The 24,539-nt window shown below is 40.6% G+C and overlaps 1 protein-coding gene and 1 long non-coding RNA gene across 2 annotated transcripts; one reads left to right on the top strand and one right to left on the bottom strand.

The window, feature by feature from the left end:
* The first annotated feature begins 203 nt into the window (after positions 1-203).
* Positions 204-12,722, top strand: LOC124282282 (stereocilin-like). Its single transcript, XM_046718235.1, has 17 exons — positions 204-391; positions 912-947; positions 1,072-1,236; positions 1,606-1,761; positions 2,602-2,790; positions 3,419-3,528; positions 4,125-4,281; positions 4,839-5,032; positions 5,691-5,778; positions 6,243-6,435; positions 6,937-7,112; positions 7,623-7,778; positions 8,657-8,802; positions 8,908-9,050; positions 9,847-9,944; positions 11,229-11,370; positions 12,173-12,722. The coding sequence occupies exons 3-17, from the start codon at positions 1,126-1,128 to the stop codon at positions 12,244-12,246; spliced, it is 2,133 nt and encodes a 710-aa protein (XP_046574191.1). The 5' UTR covers positions 204-391; positions 912-947; positions 1,072-1,125; the 3' UTR covers positions 12,247-12,722.
* Positions 12,723-14,947: 2,225 nt separating this feature from the next.
* On the bottom strand, positions 14,948-24,221 carry LOC124282284. The gene is made up of 3 exons (XR_006900118.1): positions 23,748-24,221; positions 17,659-17,759; positions 14,948-16,606 (listed from the first exon to the last, which is right to left on the bottom strand). It is a non-coding gene; the product is annotated as an uncharacterized LOC124282284 (long non-coding RNA).
* Between the last annotated feature and the right edge of the window lie 318 nt (positions 24,222-24,539).

The raw sequence follows: 24,539 nt of genomic DNA, 5'->3' as shown, positions 1-24,539 counted from the left end.
GCTGACTTGGTTGACACATGTCAACGTATCTCAATTGCGTAGATCGATGCTCACGATGTTGATCACTTGATTGTCTGGCCCAGACCCGATTATTTACAGCCGCCGCCATATAGCTGAAAATATTGTTGAGTGCGGCGTTAAACAACAAAACAAAAAAGCCGAAAAACCAACGAAAACATCGCCGCACGGTATTTTCCAGGCTCGCCCCATCTGCCGGAAGCTGCGCGAGTTGCCGGACTGGGATGAAGACCGTGACATCACCCAGGAGAAACTGCTGAAGCTGGGGCCCATCTTGGGTGGATGTGGAAACGACTTCTTCGATGATCTCCCCTCAACAGTGATACAGGGGGCGCTGAGTGCCATAAAGGATATCGACTTTGATGACGCGGAGGTACAGATCCAAAATGATAACATTTTTGGGAGAAAATCAGAAATTAACGTAATCCTTCACGTTTACAACTTTGGCGCGGTTAGGGTGCAGACTAATGGAGAAACAACGAATGCGAGCCTGAGATTCATACCTTCTATTTTACGTGGTTGGCTCGCCTCAAAGCAGCGATTATTATACCTTAACAGTGCCACATGTGGCATCCTTCGATAAGTTAAAATGGCTTGAATCTGAAGTGAACATAATTGCTCACATGTTATATTATTTTTCTTACTTAACTGATATGGCTCTTGTGACTACCTCAGGTGGAGGGATAGCTTAGTGGTTGAAGCGTTCGCTCGTCACGCCGAAGACCCGGGTTCGATTCCCCACACAGGTACAATATGTGAAGCCCATTTCTGGTGTCCCCCGTCGTTATATTGCTGGGATATTGCTAAAAGCGGGGTAAAACTAAACTCCCTCACTCACTATGACTCTAATGACTTCACAGAATACAACAGATTTTCTATTTCTGTTTTTACAGGCTGGAGAGCTGCTTGGAAAATTGAGTATTCCGGAGGTTGGTATTTTTGTGTATTTTCACATAAATAGATATTAAATAATTGAATTCATTTAATTTGTTTTTTTCATTATCATGTCTTAATGACGCAAAAAATTATCATTTCAAACTTTCTTTGTTACAGTTCAAAGATTTCTCAACAGCCCAGTTCAGACAAATTGGCAAGCTGGCCAAGGGCATGAGAGCCGATGACATTGATGACCTCCCAGACAGCGTTGTTGCCGACACCCTAGAAGACCTTGACGACATGGACATGGACGACTGGAAACGGAAGATGTATATCTACAAGGTAGGCATAAAATCAGCATTGTTTAGTTGTAGAGTTATAAGCGTATTAACCAGAGACGAGCATCGCTGCAATTAGCCTTTGGAATATTTAAAATTGTGATGGAATTATTTGAAAAATAAAGGATTTCCAAGCATTGGAGGAACATCATTAGGCCTTAGGTTGTAACCCCAACTTCAGACCCCCAGAAAAAATACAGACAGCCGGACTTTGTATGTCCTAAATAACATGTGGTGTGTTACCTTCCAATATATTTTAGTTCCTCCAGTCGTGAATCTGTTTTGCATCATAATGCTTTTTCTTTAACAAATTCACGATGTTCAGTTTCCATTTGGAATTTTGTGACCTTGACATTTTATTTTCCAACTTCAGGCGATGACCAGCAACAACAACAAGCTCCCCTCCAAACTCCTCGTTCTTCCTCATTTCGCTAAAGCCCTCAGCATGGACGACATTGAAACAGCCGACGCACACGACATCAAACTGCACCTGGCGAACGCTGGCAACATCAAATGGAGAAGAGGCTTGGTCAGCTGCTATGTTATACTGTATTGCTTTAACTGCCATAACGTACTGGCCATTCTGAACGACTCATATTTTGAGGAGAATTATCACAATTAGATATATTTTACGTGGGACACACCCGTGAAGATCCGGGTTATAGAACGTGGGACACACCCGTGAAGATCCGGGTTATACAACGTGGGACACACCCGTGAAGATCCGGGTTATACAACGTCTTCTTCAGCAATACATTCTTGTCGTAAAATTCGACTAACGGGATCGGCTGACTTGGTTGACACATGTCATCCTATCCAAATGGCGTAGATCGATGGTCATGCTGTTGATCACTGGATTGTTTGATCCAGGCTCGATTATTTACAGACCGCCGCCATATAGCCGGAATATTGCTGGGTACGGCGTTAAACAGCAAACCAACCAACCGATTGCGTGGGACATTATTGTAAATATCTTCGTTAGGTTACTGGTATAAAGGATAGAAGGTTCCACTCCGGGGTATTATTGGCCTATAGGCTAAGAATAACACCATGCTCACATAGCAAATATATGATTCGTGGTAACTATTTATATATATTCCGTTCCCAAATTAAGTTGTTGTCTCAACTGCATCAACATAACGTCATTCGAATACTGGTTATCTCGAAGTGTTTCACAGTTCAAAAGTTGTTCAAGGTTCTTTTTCAAGGACTGGATCTAAGCGCTGTCGTAATTCCTTGTCACAGAAGAATTACGGTCATCTTCGGGCTAAGACCTAAGGTGATCGTAATTCCAACACCAGACCTGCGATAGCTTTGTTGAACTAGGTAGGAGCAGTTTCCCTTAATCTCCGATGTCTTTATTCCATAGGCCTCGGCTCTGTTCCACAAGATACGCGCAGTCAACCCAAGCCTGCACGTTGACGACCTGCACGAACTTGGCAGCATCGTCACGGGTATGTCCGAAGAAGACATCAGCAACATGCGTGATGACAAGATGAACGTCGTCAACCTCGCCGCCCAACTGGCCGACTACGACGACGATCTGACATTGTCACAGGTAGGTTTATGTATAGAAACCAATCAAGATGTTTCTCCTATAACACCCACTCTGTGTTAGGGCAACATCACATCATTTTATCAGCACAATCTTTCTTAAATTATAACGACAAACGTATTGGCTGACACATCAAAGAACACGATATGTGATCAGCTGAGATATTTGTCTTGAAGCTGAAATTCCCTTTAACGATTAATTCCCTTGTATGTTTCACAAACATGTTTGTCTAAAGCTGAAATTCCCTTGAACGATTAATTCCCTTGTATGTTTCACAAACATGTTTGTCTAAAGCTGAAATTCCCTTGAACGATTAATTCCCTTGTATGTTTCACAAACATGTTTGTCTAAAGCTGAAATTCCCTGGAACGATTAATTCCCTTCTATGTTTCACAAACATGTTTGTCTAAAGCTGAAATTCCCTTGAACGATTAATTCCCTTCTATGTTTCACAAACATGTTTGTCTAAAGCTGAAATACCTTAGAAGGACATTTCCCCTCTATATTTTACCAAGATGATTGTCTAAAGCTGATATGTCATAGAAGGATTACTTCCCCTCTATCTATAACGAAGACATTTATCTGAAAGTTGAAATTCCTATGGTTTAACCAACTCCTTGTTTCTCCTCAGTCTGAAGCCATGGCCGTAAAGATTAGAAACGTCTTCCACTTCGACAACCGCAACATTGTTGAGATGGACGAAACTGATGTATTGCAAGTGGCACCATTCCTCCAGTATCTGTGAGTGAAACCCGTCATGTTTACATGTCTGCCTCGTAGCTAGAACAATAGATACGAAGACTACAAACATACATCTGAACGCGAGGCCAGAGAATGGTACCAATTCTACATTAAACTATAGTCCTGTGTGACTCATGTTCTACGCCAGAATTCGCTCCGCATCGTTGCGTCCTTTGGGCATGCAGGAAAGTCTTCGATTCCGATTCCAGATTCTAGATTTGTCCCCTAAAATGGGTACAATGTCATTCGTCACCACTCGCCCCTTTCTGTAGCCTCAAAAAAAAGTACCCGTGAAGATCCGGGTTAGAATTGGTCTTCATCAACCCATGCTTGTAAGATGCGACTAACGGGATCGGGTGGTCAGGCTCGCTGACTTGGTTGACACATGTTACCATATCCTAATATTGATGAGTGTGGCGTTAAACAGCAACCGAACCAAATCAAAGAAACGTATTCCAGAACACTACGAGCTGATCAGGAATGGTATAATGTGAGAAGCTCATGTTCGATGCTGCAATGTCCCTATCCTCAGCTCAAAGAACCATTGCTGGACTATGTCACTAACATATACTAATAGTGTTGTTCTGTCTGTTAAGGCCAGAAGCCCAGTTCAACAAGATCAAGATGTCGCAGCCTGCCAGGGAAGCCTTCCTCACATCCATGAACAGAGGCGCTAAGTCCAAGATCAGCCGGGAGAAACTCATGTACCTCATGGGACAGGGAGAATCCATGCTAAACACACAGGAATACCGAGTATGTGGCCGCTCTTAGTCCGCCGGATTAAGCTTTTGTGTATATGGTGCCCTTGTGGGTCTGATATTATCTTATAATTAATTTGTTCTAGAAAAACAGAAAAATGTTCCTCAAATAGAATTGTTCGCTGGAAATGCTGAATTCCCTGTTTGGTCTTCAAATAATGTTCGTCAGGGATCATTTGTTAAATATGCATGCTGACAAATACTTTGAAAAGTAAATATGTACTAGTTTCATACCAAAATATATCTCCAAACAGATTGAAGTCGGAAAAATGTAATGTGGAGAAATACATTTTGCAACCTATATTTGTTGAATTTTATACCAAATAATAAGTCCCCGTCACTTTGTTCAGTAGACCAAAACCTACAAAGAACTACTATATACATATGTCTTCTGTTAAACGATACTTATTATTTGAATGCATTTGCATGCTAATAGGTCATTGGTGTTCAAGGTTTTCTTCCGTTTGAAACATAGAAATTAAAAGTTCAATGTCAACCAGGATGAAACAAACACAACTGGCTCCAACATTACAATATCTTTCCCTCATGCAGATGACTGATATGGGGACGGAATGGGACGACAGGAAGGTTGCCAAGCTGGGAGGTCTTCTTCAGGGCATGCCAGACAAGGTGATCATGAGGCTGCCAGGCTCTGCCCTGATGAGGAACATCCGCAGCTTCTCTGGGGCAGCGTTGACCAAGGTCCAGGCAGAGGCCGTCATGAGCAAGGTCGAGGAACATGACTCGTAAGTAGTCGTAGTACGAACATGTCGAGGGAGTGAGTGAGTTAAAATTTAAAGTCACATCGGCAATATTTCCGCCATATCGTGACTAAAACTAATTCTAAATTCATAATGCATACTTATAATATATGAAACACTGCCAACGAAGGACAGTAAAATTACTAGGTTATCACAATTTAGGTAAAACTAGTTAGCATGTATCTTTAAAAGTAGAAATTATATTTGGACAATACAATATATAAAATGGGCTATTGATCGCCAACAACTGAAGGTAGATCACCATACTAGGAACCATGTGGCCTTACATTACTTTTGACGAACATGTCGAAATAAAATTGATTTTCTTTGCTACCCGTGAAGATCCGGGTTAGAATTGCCAGCAAATCATGCTTGTCGTAACATGCGCTAATGGGATCAGGTCAGACTTGCTGACTCGGTTGACACATGTCATCGTATCCCAAACGCGTAGAGCGATGTCCATAATATTGATCACAGGATTGTCTGGTCCAGACTCGATTGTTTACAGACCGCAAAATAACTGGAATATCGTGTGGCGTTAAACAGCAAACCAAACCAAAACTTAACCTCATAGTTGGTTTGGGAAAACTGGTAAGATGGGATTGGAAGCACCATATAACAATGAAACAATGTCTAATCTCAGGTCCTGGCATTGCAAACGAGAGCGTCTGGCCCAGGTGGGACCTTTCCTAAAGCATCTGAGTGAAGACAAGTTGAAGACAATCTGTAAGGTGAGACAATCAATTTGGATTAGAGCTTTCAGCTCATGAGTCAAACCATGCTGCTGATATACAAAACAAGGGTAATCCTTTGAGGTAGAGGTAAGCAAGGCTACCCCAGTAGTCAACAGCACTGATGGTCACACTTGTGAATCTAGGGTAGCAGCGTTTTGGTGTGTCAGAAACCTATGACCCTGGGTTCGAATCCCAAATTCTCCCTGAATAGGTTTCTATGTTTGTCAGCACCACTTCTGTGTTGAGGAGTAAACGATCAACGTCACTGCAGGTATTTTTTCTAAAGGGTTTGGTATAGCCCGACACACCGAGCAGTATTTCAGTTTCTCACCTTCAGATTGATATGAGACGAAAACAGCGTTGGTAGACGTCATTATCCGGAACACAAATATTTAGCAGTATTAAATCCAGCGGTTCGTATAAACGTCCGAATGACCATCATCCATCTGGTTCTGTTCCAGTCTGAAATGGCAGCTGCAGCCTCTGCTGTAATCAAGGGCATGAACCGCGTCGACCAGGCCAGGATGGAGAGAAGGAGGCAGGGCTTTATGAGGGAAGAGGCTATGGCGTCAACAGATGGAGAGAAAAGAGTAGTGCAACTCATTCAGGAGAGTCTGAGTTCCGACGTAACGACCAGGAGGAGAAGAGCCGTTGGTGAGTCAGCGGAAAGCACATATTCATAATGAACATCGTGATTTGAAAATAACGTCCATATCAATCGAAATTCCTCGTACATTGCATTACTCTGTGTTGTGTTATAATGAATGGGATAATACAGTTGTATTACGCACTGTCATGCCTAAGTTAGAATTCAGGATCAGCAACCAATGCTTTAAGAGACGACTAACCAGGTCGTAAAAGGCGACTAATGGCATCGGGTGGTCAATCGTGTCATTGTATCTCAACTGCATAGATCGATGCTCATTATGTTAATTAGTGGATTATCTCATCCAGGCTCGATTATCAAGACCCCCGTCAAAGAGCATAAATATTGCCGAGTTCAGCGTTAAACAACAAACAATCAAACAGTGTAGATAACATCTATGTTTAAGAGCACGTGCCCAAATATTGAATTTCTTTAAGTGATGAAATTGGATCAGATGGGTTTGTGATATAGTTTACCTTTATATGAACGTTACGTTGTATGTCCTGCAGATGCTCCTATGTGCGCCCAGATGAAGATCCTAGGGGTGAAGGCCGCCCTCCTGGAGGTGGCGACTCTCTCCGCCATGGACCACACGGTGGAATTCCCCAACTGTCTGCAGACTCTGGGATCTGTCAGTGACTGGGACAAACATCAGCTCACCGCCCTGCTGGTCAAGGCACAGGATGTAAGCACCACATCAGGCTTGTCTCATCAGCCTTCAAGCTGTCTTCTCTTGGTTTCATATCCCAACAAACACAGCCACATTCTAGTTAAATCATAGTCACCCTTTAACCAGAAACCTGCAAATGAAAATGTATGATGATGAACCTATGTATTTATTGAGTGTAAGACAACACTGTGAAAGTGTATCCGGTAGGGTGAGATTATAGTCCTCATCCTCATAATTTCATGTAAACTTTATAAAAAATATAATAAGAGGTACTCACCATCCAGATGGATAACCATTGAGTATTCATTCATTCATTCATTCATTTATTTATTTATTTATTTCCAATATCCAGCTCTGCTCATAGGCCCTTTGTTTTTCCGTCGATCAGTGGATGTCAATCTCAAATGGCACATCGTATTATCAGTCTCAACTCCCTGGGGATCATACAACTCTTGTAGCCACGATTGCACCATATATGGTCGTCACCCCTCTTGACATTTGTTTAATTCTCATCTCACAATCTAGGTTTACGGACCTCCGAACACGTGGAGCGTGGAGATCATCAGACAGGCAGGAAGCATATTGGCCGCCCTCACACCGGCCGAGCTGAGTCAGATCAAACTGTTCACTCTTGACGCTATAGCCTCCGCAGGAAAACATCACCTTTTCTCACAGCAACAGGTATATGTCATTCTGCCCCAAGGAGAAATTCTCTTTAGCAACAACATATCAAAAACTAGTCATGATTTAGCGAGAGAGATGTTAGAGTTCGCCAAGCTGTTGCCATGTTAACAGTAGAGGCAATTAAGTAGTGACATTATGTGCAGCTGTTATCGGTGATGCTAAATGAAAGCAGCAAACACGTGTGTGTGTATGTGAGTGAGTGAGTGAGTATGGTTTTACGCCGCTCTTAACAATATTCCAGCAATATCACGGCGGGGAACACCAGAAATTGGCTTCACACATTGTACCCATGTGGGGAATTGCGTACGCTTTAACCACTAGGCTACCCCACCGCCCCTATGTATGTATGTATGTATGTATGTATGTATGTATGTATGTATGTATGTATGTATGTATGTATGTATGTATGTATGTATGTATGTATGTATGTATGTATGTATGTATGTATGTATGTATATGTATGTGTATGTATGTATGTATGTATGTATGTATGTATGTGTGTGCGCGTGTGCGTGCGTGTGAGTGTGGGTGTATGTGTGTGTGTGTGCGAATATCAAACAGTGATGATGCCAGGTGTTCATGCAACGTTGAGCGTATCCTGTCACACGGTCGGCACCCGTCACAAACACTTGCAAAGGCAAGGGGAAAACGGAATTGCATCGGGCATACTTTTATCACTGCTGCGTAAAGTTCACCACACGTCAACCACATATCCTTTTGTAAGCTTTACTGCTGCGTGGTATGTTGTGACCCCGATCAAACAGCTTTTGATCAAGAATCTTAAGACCTTAAATCTGCCTAGAAAGAGCATGCTGGATTGTTCTCCAATTGTTGAATAAAGACTAAAAAATAATTTATTAATGATGTTATTTCAGCTGAAGGCTGGCTTCTACAGATGGCTGAACAACTCCAAGGCTAATGACATCAGCAGAGTTTCAGCTGCTGAAATGTCATCCCTCGGACACTTCATCTGTGCCCTTGAGCCTTCAGAAATCCTCCTCTTCTCATCCTCGGCAATCAGGTAGGAAATCACAGTATTAGCAAAACAACTAGCTATGACATAAAGGTTTAAAGCAGATTCTGATATGTTATTAACTATACTCACACGTGTGAATATTTCTTTCAGGGGTGCTCTAAATGTGATTGGTGGAGTGAGGTCATGTGACATAAATCAGCTTCAAGCCTTTGCTGCGAAGACGATAGAGATATATGGTGGCAATGTGGGCAGTTGGAATGAACCCGTTATCTCCGATATGGGAATAGTGATCGGTAGGTTGGAAAAGTATTCGTGTATAGTCCTTGAATGGCATTTAGAAGTGATACACATACAGGTGGAAATATATGGGTTTCAGATGACGTGTCCCCGTATTTTCACAGCAGGGGACACTAGAAATTGTCTTCACACATTTTGACATCCATACATTTTCACCTTAATGGACCCTTGAAGCTCCGGGTTACAATGTACCTTCAGTAACCCATGCTTGTCGTAAGAGGCGACTAACGGGATCGAGTGGTCAGGCTCGCTGACTTGGTTGACACATGTCATCGGTCCCAATTGTGCAGATCGATACTCATGCTGTTGATCACTGGATTGTCTGGTCCAGACTCGATTTTTACAGACCGCCGCCATATAGCTGGAATATTGCAGAGTGCGGCGTAAAACTAAACTCACTCACCTTAATGAGTATTCCATTCGTGACCAACTCGTGTTTTTCCGGGACTAGCCGAATGTTGTTACGGAAAGGGGCGAGTGCTGACGAATGTGAGTATTCATGTAGATATCATAGTGATGTAATACAGCACTTTTCAATATCATAGGTATATACTATAGGTCGGAGGTTACTATTAAATGTGTTGAAGGCAGTATGGCTGAAGCATACATTTCTGAGACGAGGAATTTATAGACTCCCACGGTAAACTACCTACTGTAACTTTCCATTTAATGTCATGACGTAATAATGCTACATGTGTCTGTAATGTCATGACGTAATAATGCTACAGGTGTTTGTAATGTCATGTCGTTATAATGCTACAGGTGTTTATGGCATTTATTCTTTGACAACAGGTGGATTAAAGGCCAACCAGATAAGAATGCTGACAGCCAAACAGATTGCAGTTATAAACACAGAAGTCATTCCACACCTCTCACACGATGTTATGCAGGTAGAGAACTTTTGAACTGAAGTTTAATATCTTGACATTCATATTTTAGATACAGCATATTATAACTATGAATGAAATACCTGTTCTGAAGGGAACATAGATTGATGGTGGTTCCGAGACCTACCATCACATATAACTGAATCCTACAGTGCCGACACCGGGTGTCTACGAAAGATGTTAAGTTGGTCCGGCTTAACAATGTCAAAATCTTGTGGATGTTGACTGCACTGGGTTTTCACTTCTAGACAGCCCCGTGGGGGATCTCATATTAGAAATTTATGATGGTCTGTAGAGACGAGACCTAGGTTAGAATTGGTCTTCAACAACATGTTTTTTGTTTTGTTTTGTTTTTAAATCTTTTTATTTGTTCCCATAATTGAGTACAAGCATATAAAGTAAAGCAATAAATGCATAAATACATGATCAAAGTTCATTGGGTTCAACAAAAATGTTAGATCAACTGATAGCATTGAGAGAATATACTCCAGTAAATTTTTCCCCCTTTGATTAAAGATTACGTCAGAAATTAAATATTGAGAATAAAGGAAACCATTTGTCTGAAAATTTATCAGATTTATTGTTCCTTCTGGATATGAATTTTTCAACCGTATAAATGTCTTTCAAACTTTTTTAAAAATTATTAACTTTTGGAATTATTTTCTTCAAAGGAACTTGAAAACTGGATAATCCAAAATATACAGAAATTTGAAATAACAAAGACCTTGGTTTGGTTTGGAATTTTGGGTAATAAGCCATTACTAAATCATATAATCTTATCTGCTAAAAAATATATATATACTTGCACTTCAACAACATGTTTGTCACAAGAAGCGGCTAACGGGATCGAAAGGTCAGGCACGCAGACTTTGTTTGATGCATGTCTTCATAACCCAATTACGTATATCGATGCGCATGGTGTCAGTCACCAGATTGTCTGGTCCAGACTCGGCTGTTTACAGATCGCCATCATATAGCTGGAATATTGCTGAATGCAGCGTTAAACGACAAACACCCATTACGAGGTGACTTAATGGAGCTAGTAAGCAGGTTCGCTGACTTCGCTCCATCCCGCTGTTCATAACATCGGTCACTAGATTGTCGAGCCCCGGCTCTAACATTTACAGACTACCGTCATATAGCAGGAATATTGCTGAGTGTGACGTTAAACAACAAAACAAAAAATGTTTCTCGACAATGTAGGATCTTATGGAAACAGATGGTATTTTTAAAACAAAATTTTAATCTTTTTACCTAAGCAACTCATTCCTATCTGTATTTGTTCAGTCGTTCACAGCAAACCAGATGAGCAGGTTCAGTTCAAACCAGGCAAATGCTCTCACTGAGGAACAGTATCGCCATCTCTCCGCTGGCCAAAAGGAGGTCATCTCTCGCAAAGTGACCATTGCATTCAGAGATTATCCTGCTGGTAAATATAGAAGCTTCAAAATCAACTTTGCATTTACATTATGGTTTGACCTGCAATTTGCTTCAATAAAGGGAGCACAGGTTGGGGAGGCCAAGGGGCTCCTTTTACGAAGCAACCTTTACTAAGGTTAACCTTATCTCCCATTCTTTGACATTGCACTAAGGTTACCTTAGTGACTTACGATCACCTTATTGCTTTGTGAAAGGAGGCCCAGGTGACGTAATTCACTGTTCAAGATGGCGTCTCCTATGGGTGTGGCAAACCCATAATTGTGGGTTCAGTTCCGCGATTCAGCCTGGTAATGGTTTAGATTTGTTAGCACCGTGTTTGATGAGTTTCAAAGACATGGTTACCGACCTGCATCAAGTCAGGTTTAGCTCCTACAGCAGGCTCAGATGGCATAACTGAAATACTGTTCAAAATGGCATCTACCTATGAAGATCCGGGTTGGAATTGGTCTTCAGCAACCCATGCTTGTCATAAGAGGCGACTAACGGGATCGAGTGGTCAGGCTCGCTGTCCTGGTTGACACATGTCATCGTATCCCAATTGCGTAGATTGATGCTCGTGCTGTTGATCATTGGATTGTCTGGTCAAGACCCGATTATTTACAGACCGCCGCCATATAGCTGGAATATTGCTGAGTGCGGCGTTAAACAACAAACAAACAAACTTATCAAAATAGCATCAATCTCTTCTCGCCCAATCAGTAGAATACAACCAAGAATCAAAATGTGATGAGTCATCAAATAAACTACCATTGTGTCTTTGGTGTATTGAAATATAATGATAATTCTTTCAGGCGCTGCTGGTCTATCTCACTTGACACCGTTATCCGCAATCACCTGTTTGGTCGGTTTCTTCCTACGCTTTTAATAGCACAGTGTGTATCACAAGGGTGTACTCAAGTATCTACGATACGAATACAAACACTTCAAGAAATCACAGGATACAATCTCAAATCGAGGGATGCCACTGTTACATATTGAAAGTTCTGTGAAAACATCTTCTGTTGAATTTCGTGAATTCCAGTCATCCGGACTCTCCAGAACTGAGCGTGAAAATTTATATTGTTGTGTGCACTGCAAATGCAAACATCCGGGCAAGAGAAAGCATACACTTAGAAATTAAGTTTAACCAAATAACAAAAGTTATCAAAACGTTACTGGCTGTAAACACTACGAAATTGAGGTCCAAAAACTACTGCGACAGCCAAATATACTGAAAGAAACAAATAAAGGAACACATAAAGGAACACATAAAGGAACACATAAAAATTCAAGTGTTCCGTCAATATTTTCCAGTTTTCATCACCAGCTTTGAATAGTGCTGTGGGAGGAAATCTGAGAATATAGGAACACTGCCATGAAGTGGTGTTACCTTATTTGTTTCCCTCAGTATAGATCACCATCGAATAGCTATTTCTTTACTGTTTCGTTATTAGTGAATAACAGGCTTTGGTGTATACGTTCTATCGCCCGGCATACGATGCATATATGGAAAAGTGTTAAATGTTTGTTCACGGAAAGTGCTAAGGGCACTCATTAGTATGCAAATTAAACTTGACTGATGATGAAGTTATCAAAGACACATTAACTGTGATGAAATCTTTGTTGTTTTTGTGTGTTTGTCCATATTGTGTTGTTTTGTGTTTTATGCGATATTTTCTAATTTATCTCTATATAGTGTTGTGAACAATTGGTGTTACCATAAGCTGCCTTGTTACCCAGCTGAATCGTTATGTGTTCATCAAGATTGTGCAATTCAGCATACATTTCAGCCATGTAGTGTCAGAAATTGAAAAAACAAATGTTTCATCCTGCGTTTTATCAAGATGAGCATAACCAAGACTAACCGTGAATATTTACTCAAATAATTCGACCTAATTTAGGATGCACCTTTTACTCGTGAAGTAGACGTGAAAAAGGCAGTTTATTGTCAAGTGACAGGTGAGTGAGTGAATACTGCTTAATGCCGCATCAGCAAGTTTACAGCTATTCGCGGCGATCACGGGTAAAGGCTGCAGTATTAATCGCTTGACATAACGAAGACAATGTTGGAATTATTCTGTGTCTACATAAGGTTTCCGCGACGACCGTATAATTGCCAGGAACTTTGGTCTATTGTAGAAACAGGAATAGTTGTACAGTTTCAACTAACAGTTAACAAAGCGTAAGGAAAAATATATTTTCTTTTCGGGGACACAACATCTTTTTGAAGAAATACCAGCCAAACGTCTACCAGTGTATGTATATGTCAATCTTGATACCAACTTTTAGAAGAAAAGGTGTATTCTTTCTATTGGCAATACTTTTCTGATGTAAATTACGAGTGAAACATGTTCTTGAGCACGCTTTCCTGCAACTGTAAAACCATTCATCCAAAGAAGGCTTCACGCCTCAGGGAACTTTATTCGCGTAACTGACTTTCTGCGATCCACATTTTAAATCATACATATTCAACTTTAACCCTTACGTCTATTTGGCTGTATTTTGACTTAAGAACAGTAGAACATTAAAAAATAAAACGTATTTTGAATGAACTTATTCAAAGAAATGCCCGTTTCAGAAATATGTAAATCATTTGAACCTCGCATGATACAGCTGTGCAATTTCTTGACCAAGACAAATCTTTCCACACATGGTGAATCCAATGGATATATATCACGGTACGACTCATACACACTTTAAACTCATTTTTTAAAATTTAATTATTTTAAGATATTTGTAACAGGTTATTCCGGACAAAAAGATCGATATCGTTAATGTAAAAATGTTAAACATAATTCTATTTTAATTTCAATAATAATTTCGAGTATTTTAGTTTGCGAAGCACATGTATATGACTACGATTGTTGGTGCTCGTTAGGAAACATGTTTGTGTTTATACTATGCAGATGTCGTTAGAATCCAGTCATCTTCGATGTGCATGTCACTATTTCATTTCTTTAATAAATCATTGCCATTTGTCAAGAATTCTTTGTCGTTTCTGTGCAACAAACCGTAAATATATTATTTAGAAACACGGGATTGCCCAAACTTGGAAAGTACATCAACACATTGTTTATTATAAAAATATTGTACAGAGGATTCGCTCAATCCGTGCCAATCAATGGATACTTCCTGATTAGTACTGGTTTGGAAAACACTGGATTTCATTGGGTGTCTTTGCACTGCTTTGAATTGGAGCCAGGATGTTCTTGGTTGTCATTTGCTTATTGAACCCGAAGGAAAGATACATCTATAAAATTGAATATCTCACTTACTTTTTTGCATATTATCTCAATTAAACATGATTGTTTATACAGTGTTTTATCCCATCCTCATTCCGGTTGTTGTACACTACTGCTCAAAACAAACATCCCATCCATGATCGTGATGGTTATGGGAGATATTTGTTTTAAATCTAGTGTCTAATATACCAGCACCGACTAATCAGCGATTATCCAGTGTAACATATCTTTTACAACGATTAATGCCTTTGGGCCTGATCGAAAACGACGCTAAGCATAGCTGTTTCTTCCAGTCGCGCTGATGGACGAGAGAAGTTCAGTGCTGGCGTAGATCTAGAGGTATGGTGGAGGTAGTGACGTCATTTCATTTTTCAAAACGAGGCAATGTGCACATTTTTGGAATATACCAATCCTATAAAGAGACTGAAATTGTGCACTTGAACGAATACGTGTTATTGCGTTCACTTGTGTTATAAGGTTAAGACTTGTTCTTTTGCAATGATGTTCTATATTACACCGTCAATAGCAGTATTCAAGGTATATCACGAGATTCGTGGGTCATCGACGTCTCGGTATCATAACACTGAACAGGCAAAATAACACCCAATCCACAATTCGTTTCTTTTCAGAAGGTAATGCGATCTATCGCGCTGACCCCAACAGGAGTCGGATGAGAGAATGTGGGTGCTCCGGTTGATGAGTGATGGTTTTGTGGTTCTGAGAGGGGCTTGCGTGTGTGTAGGGCGAATGCAGTTGCTGTGAGGGTATGGATGTGGTTGGCCATCCGATCCATTTTGTCACACCCTTTGGAGTGAGTGAGTGAGTATGGTTTTACGCCGCTTTTAGTAATATTCCAGCAATATTACGGCGGGGGACACCAGAAATGGGCTTCAAACGTTGTACCCATGTCGGGACTCGAACCCGGGTCTTCAGCGTGACGAGCGGACGCTTTAACTATTAGGCTACCCCGACGCCCCCACACCCTTTGGAAAGTATCTAGTACTCCAAGAGTCCCTTCAGGTTAGTTCATAGACCTGATGAAACCAGTTCCAATAATCAGTCCATTCCGATCCATTTCGGGTAGAAAAAATTGGAATAGTCTCCAAACAGTTTTCGGAGCTCCGATCCTTCCCTGGCTGGGTATTTGTAATACACAACACTGCCCCTGTTAAGAAATCCAGACCACCAGCCATACGTCCCAACAGTTTGAATCAAATGATCACATCTAGCCATAATGGCCATATCTACTATCGCACTTCCCCCAGCCACATGTATGACATCGTTCTCCTTTAAAACATCCTTTATAAACTCAGCGGATGTGGAGGCGAGGACGAACGTCACGTTACTATACTTCAAGCGGTAAGTACTTCATTGCACGGTGAATATATTCCACAGGAGCAAGCGCATATCCAAAATCTTTGAAATGTTTCTCCACAAAGTCCCCTCTTCGGTAATGAATGCCCACTAAGGTGGCGCTCGCGTTGGCGGACAAAGACCTTTCCTTACGAATCTTGTTAAGAATACCATCAGCCGATGCTTTTGTAGAATCTGTGAAATCAAACTGACTCCGGATTTGGTCCTCAACGTGAGAGAAGTAGCGCCAGGACTGCAAGTAACGCTCTATCATGACATTTCTGTTTGGGTCGAAATTCATCAATGCTTGGTCGAAGTCACAAGAACTTTTTTCGACCAATTTCAAATAACCACTTAGTGACTGTATCTTCATGCTTTTAGCGTCCAGTTTGAAATGTTTCACCAGCGGATTTCCTTCATCGATGACAACACTCATATTCTTTTTGGAAGCAATTCCGTAAATTGATGCATAAGTAAACATCGCGTTTCCAAGGCGACCAGATTCCATACATATAATGAAATGTTTAGTCAGGTTTGGATTGAAAATTCCGAACTCCTTTGAAGAATACCGGAATAAGTCAGATTTCTGCCTTAGTACGAACAGCACGGTTGCCGCAATACCAAATAAGGCCATGTATTCCAGTTTTCGACCTGAAAATAATATAAGAATGCGGTTTAACGAAATTTCATATTGATCAGTACCAGCAGTGCACCGGACGCCAAGTCAAAAAGGTGTCTGTCAGTTAAATGAGATCTTACTCAGTTCGATGTCTGGTGTTTTTACGCTGGCAGACACTGTAATATACAGCGTCATATAAGCTCTACAAATGCCCTGTCATACATATTTGTTACTTTTTCAGTTCCATGCCTTCACCCGTGAACATCCGGGTTAGAATTGGTCTTCAGCAACCCATGTTTGTCGTAAGAGGCGACTAACGGGATCGGGTGGTCAGGCTCGCTGACTTGGGTAACACATGTCATCGTATCCCAGTTGCGTAGAGCAAGGATCTTGACGTTGATCACTGGATTGTCTGGTCCCGACTCCTATTTACAGACCGCCGCCATATAGCTGGAATATTGCTGAGTGCGGCGTAAAACAAACCAAACCAAATCCATGCGATTCAGTTGTGCTTCGATGCAGCTTATATGATTGACCCGTCCCCCTTCCACACACACACAATAACTCATCCCCTTTCTCGTCTGTATCCAGGGTAGGGAGTCGTACTGTACTTTTTTGCAATTTATTAAACAATATTATAATAGTATATAAGTTCCTGAAATATTATAATTGCATTAGAAATAAACAATCCTCCACACAGGTCGATCATATACATTAATTACAAGACGTAATATATGTATTTCTTTCAATAGATGGTCGTGAATTCGTTCCAAAACACAAAACACATCCCACTATATCTCCTCATTATGGATAAAAATTTCAAGCGAACAAATAATATGTTCTGAAATTTACATCTGTCACGAATTTTCTGCGCAAAGCGTGCAATCAAATCACGCAAAGTGATTTACTCTCTGGGTCTCGGGGCGTGTTTTCCTCGTGCATTGTGCTCAGTTACAGAAAATATTTCAAGTATCGCTACATTTCTCAACAGCATTCGACAGTGAAACGGTAGACCGAATATTTCTTTAGGCCGCGAATAATACAATATTCACAATGTCGAAACAAGCAAAGAAAATATGTTTACCTCTTCTAGAAAAACACTTCCAAATGACATCTTGACAGAACATTTCATACAGCCTCCTCGCCCAGCACATCAACACCAGTCCAAAATCTTCTCAGATGCACCTGATGATAAACAAGTTCACGCAATTAGAAAAGGTTAAATTTCTCAGAAGATTTTTTCCGGCCACGGAAATATTGTGGAATCATGATTAGGGAATGGGGTTTGGAATATAGCATTTAAAAGTTAGTGTCATTTAAATCGCTTGAGAGGAACTGAAATAAAAATATTATAAATGTTTATATAATCGCATATGTTTGTATCAACACAAAAACAGGAATACAATTAAACTGTATAATATTTCAACAAACAGGCCCCAAGTAGAAGTCAATGGTAAGGCTAAAGTATCACATCCGCCTCAGTGGTCCAGTGGATTGAGCGTCTGTCAGCAGAGTGGATGGTCGTGGGTTCAGACCCCGGCTGCGAGATACCAAGAGGCGTTAAAATAAGTATTTGCTGCTTTCCTGGTTGGTCATCTTAATTGACGGTACAAAGCAGTCCGAACACTGTATGTGAGCGGGGTATTCGCGTGAAAGCGTAAACTGTTTCTGTCTTACTAGGTATGATCATTTTGTTATAATATACTGAAAGAAACAAATAAAGGAACAGAGGAAAATTCAAGTGTTCCTTTCATATTTACCAGTTTTCATCACCAGTTTTGAATAGTGCTGTTGGAGAAAATCTGATAATAAAGGAACACTGCCATGAAGTGGTGATCCCTTATTGGTTTCCCTCAGCGTACATTGATTGTATTTATCGGGAAATAATTGTGGGCCTAACTATTTTCATCCTTCGTAACTGTAGCACAACTGTAGGATTGTTTCATGTCTAATCACAGGACTGAAACCCGAATATCTACGGTAATAATAGCTCGGTAAACTGCCTGTATATGGTACCCGTGAACAGCCGGGTTGGAATTGATCTTCAGCAACCATTGCTTGTCGTAAGATGGTTCGGCTGATCAGGTTCGATCACCTAGCTGATGCATTTCATCGAATTCCAAATACGTACAGAGGATGCTCATGATGTCAGACCCGCGAAGATCCGGGTTAGAATTGGTCTTCAACCCACAGGGGTTCGAATCACTGTTTGGACAATAATTTTAAAAAAATAAAAATCTAGATTTTTGTAACCGTATATTGTTTTTATATGTTATGAGTAAGGTACATTTCAAATTTGAACGAAGTCGGTGAAGAAATGGATTTTTTTAGAAAATTCTCCCGCTATACTCAGTACATAAAATACACAAGGGGTGACACTCGCAATGCTAAAGCCTGATCGAAAACCGGACAGCCCGACTATTTTAAAGTGCGTTCAATCAAACCTTATGTTTTTCACAAAACAATGTGTTGAGCTTGTAGATTATTCTTTGGTCCTGCTGCTCATCGTATTCAGTTTGTGTAACTGCATTTCATATTTGACCACTGACCCTCGCATTAGCACTACCCTCCGTTTTGAACAAACGTCTGGCCGCCCTTCGGTAAACATCGACACTGTCCTAAAATCTCGGAATGACTCGGAACACAAAACGGCTCTCATTGGTCAATTTCCACGTGTGTGGGGAAAACAACAAACAAACATGGCAGACAGGGCAGTGAGAGGGGCCATCGATGGCCATAATCTGTTGATTTGGGGCCAAGCTAGCACTACGGTTGTAGCCCACTAGTCATACACACATTTCTCATACGGCCACTAGTCATGGGGAACGGACCGGATTAATTAAAACAACAAAGGCCATGCTCCCTACCATATAATAGACTCGCCCGCCTTTCTTGTGTGAGATCCAACTGCTTGTCAAACATAAGTTAATACGTCTACTCTGCATACCGATTGTTTTGAATACGTTCTTAGAAAAGCGCGGTAAGAATATCATTCCATTAAACTATATTATGCCAATTTAAGGAAATACTCCATTTGTTTAAAACTTAGCGTCTACTCATGTTGTAGATTGTTTAAGACTAACTACCTATATATTGACCTAAGATGGAAGAATCGTCACTTACTGACTAACTACCTATATATTGACCTAAGATGGAAGAATCGTCACTAACTGACTAACTACCTATATATTGACCTAAGGTGGAAGAATCGTCACTTATTGATCATTATGGCAGGTTTAATCGAAGTGGAATATGTGACATCAAGGCGAGGCACACGACAAGTTTTGTTTCAAGGTCATCCACACAACAAAAATTCGACAAAAGAACATCGTATTCACTGGCTGTGCGTCGTGAAAGGCTGCAGAGGCAGAGTGACAACCACTGGCAACAGCAACTCCATTTGTTTAAAACTTAGTGTCTACTCATGTTGTAGATTGTTTAAGACTAACTACCTATATATTGACCTAAGATGGAAGAATCGTCACTTACTGACTAACTACCTATATATTGACCTAAGATGGAAGAATCGTCACTAACTGACTAACTACCTATATATTGACCTAAGGTGGAAAAATCGTCACTTATTGATCATTATGGCAGGTTTAATCGAAGTGGAATATGTGACATCAAGGCGAGGCACACGACAAGTTTTGTTTCAAGGTCATCCACACAACAAAAATTCGACAAAAGAACATCGTATTCACTGGCTGTGCGTCGTGAAAGGCTGCAGAGGCAGAGTGATAACCACTGGCAACAGCACAGCAACAGCAACAGCACAGCACACAACCGACGACCTCAGGATCAAGGGGCTGTGAAGTTCATCAGCAACATCAGGAAGTGAGCTAGAGAGGAGACCACGCCTGTACCAGGACGAACTAGCAAAACAGGATCCCCAGCTTGTGCCCCATCTGCCGCCTCACCCAAGCGTTTTCCGCGCCATGTACCGCCATCGACGACATACGATAATATCTTGCTAAATTCTTTTTGTTTCGTTTCATATGGGTTATTCCATTTACCTACAGAGGTACTAAGGGTTCATAATGTAAGAGCAATCACCCATGACATGTGTTTATTTAAGGCGTATGACTAATGGGTCGTATGACTAATGGGATGACACCGGCAAGACATCCTTACTGCGCCAGATCAGAGAGGAATTATCGAGGAAAGGGAAACGAGTGAGGACTACTTTTTTTATTATCAAGCTTATTTCCTCCCTATAAATAGTGTGCGTTTTATAGACATGTATACATTTGTGCCTTCAATGAGTTATGACACGTTTATATCTTTCGCGTATAATCTCAGTCAATTTGACATTCTTCGGTCTACATACGCAAAATGTACTGTTAGATGGGAAAAGCTACGAACGTGTTTTATTTTCTTACATAGCACATACTCATTTTGGAACATCATGTTTTCATAACATAGTGCCAACAAATTCTTAAGTCAGAATTTGGGGTACGAAGTATGAATGTATAATATTTGAAGTGTATACAATTTCACAATGACATAATTGGCATTGCATAAGGATTTCATAACAAACATCAGCCACACATAATGACAGAGGTAACCCAAATATGTGTAGATTGAAAATATTTGTTATTGTAAACACAAAACGTTCATATAAAAAAGACATCAATATTCATGACAAATTAAGAGTTTTAGAGAAATGGGAAATAAATATGTAAGTAAAGATTTAGTTTTGATATGGTAATTGTGTAATCTGTCATAATAGACAATGAAATGCATTGATAGATTACAAAAAATGTATTTGATTGTTTTATTAATTTTGAGACCATCCATAGGGTTTATCCAGGAACAAATATAATTGGGTAAGGAAAACTATTTGATAGATGAAAAGATATCTTCATATCCACTATCATTCCCTGGTAAGGGGTTAGAAGGTTGGAGGGCAGTAGCTTCTTATATTAGTACCAACAGAAGTATTTTTAAGATTGGATAAAGCTCAGAATATGTTTTTTGTTTCCAGATTCACCAACAGTCAGACATGTGCATGTGTCACTAATGGGGTAAGGTAATACAGGAATGATTAAGAAGTTGAAATGTAAATCATATATGACCGACTTGGTAGATGAGATTTAGAATTGGTAATTAAAGGTTACATTGTTGATAATGCTTGAGGTCTTTGACTTAACTTGAGTCACAAGTATTTCTATAAGAGTTTTTTCAAATTTTCGAAATTGTACCATACCAGGAAAAATTTAAATGATCATACATTGCAAACATAAAAGTGTCAGCATTTCATTATTCTTAAAGGCAATTGTCATGGGAGATTGTTAAGATGTGATTTAAAAGTATGTGGTAGCATTAGGTATTTGTTTATTATCATCATATTTCAAAGTTAATATACCTGGACGATTTTGAATTGTCTGTTTTGGTGAAATGTTTGTTTGTGTTGTATTATACTGTCAAACGGAATGAAATATTGAATATTAAATCAACAATCACAATGAATTGATAATTGGAAGTCATTGGATATAACTGAAAATGTTGTTGACCTATTATATGACATTTATAATCTAACAATCCATGAATTTACAGAAGTTAAATATTTTCCGCTTTGCAGGCTTGATATTTTTATAATGCTGTTAGATTTTCATGCTGTATGCACTATATATGTGCACAATTTATTGCATTTAACACCTAAAATAATTTTACTCACAATGAAAGAACAATATTCTGCAATAATCGCACACGTGGAAATTGACCAATGAGAGCCGTTTTGTGTTCCGAGTCATTCCGAGATTTTAGGACAGTGTCGATGTTTACCGAAGGGCGGCCAGACGTTTGTTCAAAAACGGAGGGTAGTGCTAATGCGAGGGTCAGTGGTCAAATATGAAATGCAGTTACACAAACTGAATACGATGAGCAGCAGGCCAAAAGAATAATCTACAAGCTCGACACATTGTTTTGTGAAAAACATAAGGTTTGATTGAACGCACGTTAAAATAGTCGGGCTGTCCGGTTTTCGATCCGGCTTTTAGCATCACGAGTGTCACCCCTTGTGTATTTTATGTAATGAGTATAGCGGGAGAATTTTCTAAAAAATCAATTTCTTCAAAATTTAAAATGTAAGTAACTCATAACATATCAAAACAATATACGGTTGCAAAAATCTAGATTTTATATTTTTAAAAATTGTTGTCCAAACAGTGATTCGAACCCCTGTGCTTCAGCCCATGATTGTCGTAAGAGGCGACTTACGGGATCACGTGGTCAGGCTCGCTGACTTGGTCGACACATGTCATCGTATCCCAATTGCTTACATCGATGCACATGATGTCGGTCACTGGATTGTCTGGTCCAGGCTCGAGTATTCACTGACAGTCGCCATACTGCTGAGTGCGGCGTTAAACAACAAACCAACCAACTCATTATGTGAACCACTGGATTGTCTGGTCCAGGCTCGAGTATTCACTGACAGTCGCCATACTGCTGAGTGCGGCGTTAAACAACAAACCAACCAACTCATTATGTGAACCACTGGATTGTCTGGTCCAGGCTCGAGTATTCACTGACAGTCGCCATACTGCTGAGTGCGGCGTTAAACAACAAACCAACCAACTCATTATGTGAACCACTGGATTGTCTGGTCCAGGCTCGAGTATTCACTGACAGTCGCCATACTGCTGAGTGCGGCGTTAAACAACAAACCAACCAACTCATTATGTGAACCACTGGATTGTCTGGTCCAGGCTCGAGTATTCACTGACAGTCGCCATACTGCTGAGTGCGGCGTTAAACAACAAACCAACCAACTCATTATGTGAACCACTGGATTGTCTGGTCCAGGCTCGAGTATTCACTGACAGTCGCCATACTGCTGAGTGCGGCGTTAAACAACAAACCAACCAACTCATTATGTGAAAGTCTGGATTGTCTGGTCCAGGCTCGAGTATTCACTGACAGTCGCCATACTGCTGAGTCCGGCGTTAAACAACAAACCAACCAACTCATTATGTGAACCACTGGATTGTCTGGTCCAGGCTCGAGTATTCACTGACAGTCGCCATACTGCTGAGTGCGGCGTTAAACAACAAACCAACCAACTCATTATGTGAACCACTGGATTGTGCAGACTGGCGTATTTACAGACCGTCGTCATATAGCTGGAATGTTGCTGAATGCAGGGTTAAACAACACAACAAAACAAACCTGTTTCTGACGCTCGTTGTTGTAGGACAGCGACGGCGCTTTCGGGCTCGGTAACGCGGTTGATAGTGCGTCGTCGTGCCCAACGACATGGGTCGTTGCTACAATGGCTGCGCAATCATTCGAATATTCCTGAGCGCCACGTTACCAAACCAATAAACACACTTCACAGAGACATCAGTACACCCGCGACTCCTCCAACAGCAGGAAACATAACCACACGTGCAATCCAGGAACTGATGCAGTTGGAGTGAAAATCAGTTGCAAATCCTTGCCGCTAATACCGATGTATGGACCGGTCCAAATCCGCCGTTGTCTGTCATGCAAGACTCCACGCTGTTGATACTGATACAAAAGCCTGGATACAAATCAAAAGGTCTGCAGTGCGATCCTAGCACAAAGAAATACTTCCCTAATGTGTATCGTTGTTTTTTCATGTGCCTGATCGGAGGCAGATGACATGCGTGACTGACCTGCCAGGTGATTGATTATATAAATGTTGCATGATAGCCAGTATGTTGTGTATGTGTTTCCAAAGGCAACCATCGACCGCCACACCTTAGCGTGTGCTAGCATTCACGGTGTGTTTGAAAGAGTCGCTATTCACATCCAACCTGTCACATAGAGGGACGTTTTGTTTAATATTTTTAATATATTTTTTTAATAAAACCCAATCTCTAAAAAGGGTTTAACGGGGAATTGACAGTGCTTGACGACATAAATTCACGAAGCAACGCAACAAAACAGCTGTAGGCCTAAGTTAAAATATGCGCTGAATTGAGTTATATGAAAAAT

This window comes from Haliotis rubra, unplaced genomic scaffold, assembly GCF_003918875.1.
Source record: "Haliotis rubra isolate DU_JTF1 unplaced genomic scaffold, ASM391887v1 Scf297, whole genome shotgun sequence".
NCBI lineage: Eukaryota > Metazoa > Mollusca > Gastropoda > Lepetellida > Haliotidae > Haliotis > Haliotis rubra.
The sequence above is the reverse complement of the archived record's forward strand: the minus strand, read 5'-3'. Positions and strand labels throughout refer to the sequence as shown.